General features: G+C 37.8%; 1 protein-coding gene across 2 annotated transcripts; it reads left to right on the forward strand.

Annotated features, from left to right (window-relative positions):
- Positions 1-548: 548 nt before the first annotated feature.
- On the forward strand, positions 549-3,322 carry LOC124356152 (zinc finger protein 425-like). Of its 2 annotated transcripts, none has more exons than XM_046807308.1 (2): positions 549-2,575; positions 3,014-3,322. In XM_046807308.1, the coding sequence occupies exons 1-2, from the start codon at positions 2,566-2,568 to the stop codon at positions 3,211-3,213; spliced, it is 210 nt and encodes a 69-aa protein (XP_046663264.1). In that variant the 5' UTR covers positions 549-2,565; the 3' UTR covers positions 3,214-3,322. The 2 variants fall into 2 exon arrangements, with proteins under 2 accessions (XP_046663264.1, XP_046663265.1); XM_046807309.1 differs by having other exon boundaries at positions 550-2,575; positions 3,017-3,322.
- Positions 3,323-4,174: the final 852 nt, after the last annotated feature.

The raw sequence follows: 4,174 nt of genomic DNA on the forward strand, positions 1-4,174 counted from the left end.
GGCAGTTTCGATTTAACATCAGTTGACAGGAGATGGGGCTCTCCGCAGAGAAGTCGAAATATAAAAAAAATGTAATAATTTTTAAATAACAATAAAAACATACAGCACATATAAACCTGATATTCAACACAAATGTTATATTAAAACGTATAGTATCGATAATATTTTTCATTTACTACTTTCAAATGTACAATAAAATTAGTTTTTTCCGTGTCGTAGAGATTTTCCAAAAGGAGGAAGGAAATAGTAGTAAACCCAAAACTGCATTTTGGTGTAGTGTGATTGGCTATTCCCTCTCACTTGTGTACGTTTGTGTTGCAGCCGTTATCGCCATGCTGATGCCACAGTTCGCCTGCGCCTGCGGCAAGTCCTACCGCCTGAAACAGCTGTTGGTGCGACACCAGCGCTACGAGTGCGGGCGGGAACCCATGTTCCAGTGTCCCTTCTGTCCACGCCGGCTTACACACAAACATAACCTCAACAGGCACATCAAGTTTGTACACACCAAGGGAACAATAAACCAAAACATCTCTTGAGTATTTTATCTCTACCCTGAATTGTGTCATCAAACGTTCCTTATTTGTTAAGTTTCACAAGACATTGGTAATACTCACAGACGCGATTATGTGAGATTATTCTCTCAAATGTCTGACTATTTCCATGCTGTCCCATCTCAAATCTACTCATCAAAATTATTTTCGTAACTTTTCTCCATACCTTGATGTATTCTGGAAAAGCCATTGGTGAAGGGCGATAAAATATTTGTTACTTGAATAACTTTTGAATGGTTGCAGGTGTAAAACTTGGATTGTTTAGGGCAGAGAGACTCCATTTTTGGCGTATTTTAATTTTTTGGAAGGTTACTTAGGGGGATGTGCGCCTGCATTCTCTAGTTTCATGAATTAAATCTCCCTGTCATAATATAAAACAGTTGTGTTGGGCGAAACACATTTTGTAAATTATATATTAAAATCAAAGCTGAGATTTTTTATAATAATTTATTAATGTTATAATATAATATTAATTTTACATATTCAGATGAATCTTAACTATCAAGTCAAAGCACTGTAAGAAACCGTAAAATGATAAAAACTTTCAAATATGAATAAAAGGAAGTGTTTAACCCAAAACGGATACCTGAACTATATTGTAACAAATACATTTTTACTAATGAGAAATACAATTTTTCTATAAAAATATTGCTTCAGACTTTGTACAACTTTCAATTTTTTATGTTTAATTAGGTTTATGTTCTTATTTGTTTGATGTTTATTTTTGACGGTGGAAGGATTGTGAAGGATACAGGATTTTTTCCGGAAATTTGTCATTACGATTTTAGCTAAATCAATCAGGTCTTGTGTGTTCGTAGACTTTCATATGCAATAAATTTAATACAATTTAATGATGGAATAGTTTTTTTTTACATTGGAAGTATATAAAAGTGAAATATAAATTTCAGAGTGGATCGCCTCGACTGCGAGACCCGGTGTGCGATCGTCAGTGTTCCAGTTCCGGGACAAGACTCAGGCGGAGTTCCGGTGTCCGGACTGTGACAAGGCTTACTTCCAGAAGCACCACCTGGCGCGCCACCAGCGCTTCGAGTGCGGCAAAGAACCGCAGTTCCAGTGTCCGCACTGTCCCAAGCGCTGCAGGCACAAGTACCATCTCACCTCGCACATGGTCAACAAGCATCGGGAGTTCCTGGACGGCCGAGTGGTTAACATGCACTGAGTGTAGACACACTGTATTACTGGGCGATACGTTCACATTAAACTGTTTCTACAGTCCGTTAGTCTAGTGTTCTGACCCTGAACCTCCAAGGAACAATCTTCGTATAAATCTTAAATGTCACCATCAACATTCAATCGTACTACAGCGGCAATATTTCAAAGCATCTTAGCATTACCATCTTCAACATCAGCAATCGAACCCTCAAGTGTGTTATACTCGTAAGGATTATCATTTGTCATCCAGGATGGCTTCTCGGCAGCACTGTTTTCTTCTTCTGTCTCTGCTCTGGAAACTCTTAACAATAAAGTTGTATAACTCCAAACTGTAAAGTATTACTATACCTCAGTATCAGGGGAATAGGTAGTGTGCGAAACATTTACGTCACAATTCTCTGTTTTTGTTCTCTTAGGACAAGAAGCTTATGAAATGATTTAAGTCCTATAAGAACCTTAGGGCAAGGTTGGGGGTAGGAGCCGCCTCCTATCGAGATCCAGAGCACTACTCTCAAAGTCATGTCTCCCGGAAGAAAAGTAGACCAGCTCTGAACCAGCCTCTCTAGTCAAAGCAGCCAGGGGGTGGCAAACCCTTGTTAAGACAAGCAATAACCTCTGATATTTAGGGAACGAACCGCGCCATCTCCAACAGTTATATCCCACAATACACTATACCTACCGATCTACCCCTGCACCCTAGAAGCCCAACATTTGCGGTTAGTAATGTGCCGCTCCTGGAAATCCATGAGGTTGCCCAGATTTGAGTAACATCGGTTTTCCCTGTGCCCAGTGGTAGGTTCAACTATACCTCTGCTCTTGCTACTTAGCAAGATAATTTGTAATGCGAATAGGTGAGTTATTAGAAATTAAAATATTCTTGAATAGAGTACAGAGTAATGATTTATAGTTATAAACTCTCATGCTGTTTTTGTGATAAAACTTTATATTGTTTTCGTTAGAATATGTTTGATGGAAAAACACGTAGAATTTAACATTATACATATATACCTTTGCCTTGTTCACAAATATATTCCATTGTTATTTTTGAGATGTCATGACATAAAACCAACTTAATTTTTAATTCTGGAAAATTGTGTTATTTCATGTTTTCGCCATGAAAGAGAAAAAAGAATCCCTTCATGATTTAGATTGTTTAATGTTACTGTTACTTCCACAAGGATGAGCCGTCTCAGTTAATTGTTCCTGATGTCTGCCATCAGACGTCTCAGTTAATTGTTCCTGATGTCTGCCAGCAGGCGTCTCAGTTAATTGTTCCTGATGTCTGCCAGCAGGCGTCCAGAAGCCATTCCAGTGTATGCGGTGTAGCCGCGCGTACTCACGGGCGTCAGACCTCACGAGGCACCTCCGACTCGAGTGTGGCGTAGAGCCGCAGTTCCAGTGTCCACACTGCCCCAAGCGTTGTCGCCACAACTACCACCTCAACTCTCACATCATCAACAAGCACAGCACGCTACTTCCGGGAAACTGATGACCTTGACCTCAGTGTGTAACTACATGTTTCCTGTTTACCAGACCTAACTATATGTGCAATAATTAACTAAATTCCATGTTTTGTTATTAAATTGTTGATGTTTTTAGATTTTGTATATTTATTTATTTAGAATAAAGACTGACAAATGTTAATTCATTGTGTGTTGAGTATGGATTTGTTCAAGGTGCAAAACAGTGCTCAGTCAAATTAAAATTGTAGCGCTGCTTGTGGATAAGATGAATACTATACAAAGTCACTTTACATGTCAACCACACATGTTTCGTGACACGAGAATGAGTAAAGCTATAACTAAGGATCAAATGCAAAGGAGTGCCAAAAACTGGTGATGTGGGTTTGAATTTAAAAAATGTTTAATTGCCTGGGACATGCTTATAAGGCTTTATTTTAAAAATCTGGTAAAACTGTATTTGAAAAAAATATTGTACTGTTTCGAAATGGTGGGGCAAATAACAAAATTAGTGGTTTACAAAAATGTAGTTTAGAGTTCCAAATTTTATGCACACTGAAGGGATTTATGAAGCTAAGAGATGTAACAAAGATTAAATGGACAAAGTTGTGCGTAATAACAAGACCAACAAATCAATGGTTGCAATCACGTCGTTCACTCGCTGCGCTCAAAAACTGTTTCTGGTCCAAAATTTCAAACTGTCACAGTTTTCTTATTAGTTCATATTATGAAACTGATTTATATGAAATCTGTATGAAATTTCTTCTAGTTTTTAAATATTATAATGAAAAGATTTTTCAAGACCAGCAAGCAGGTGCTGTAGGGTTTGAGTAAATATTATAACGCTACAACCCATTTGTCACTTAATCAAAAGAAAGTATATTGTTTTCTGATTTGAAAAATACCATATGTATTATACTTTTCTTGTGGTTTCGTCAAATAATGATCTGCAGGATAAATTAAGTCGGAATATGTCCGGAACGTCCTCGT

This window comes from Homalodisca vitripennis, chromosome 2 (assembly GCF_021130785.1).
Source record: "Homalodisca vitripennis isolate AUS2020 chromosome 2, UT_GWSS_2.1, whole genome shotgun sequence".
NCBI classification, from domain to species: Eukaryota; Metazoa; Arthropoda; class Insecta; order Hemiptera; family Cicadellidae; genus Homalodisca; species Homalodisca vitripennis.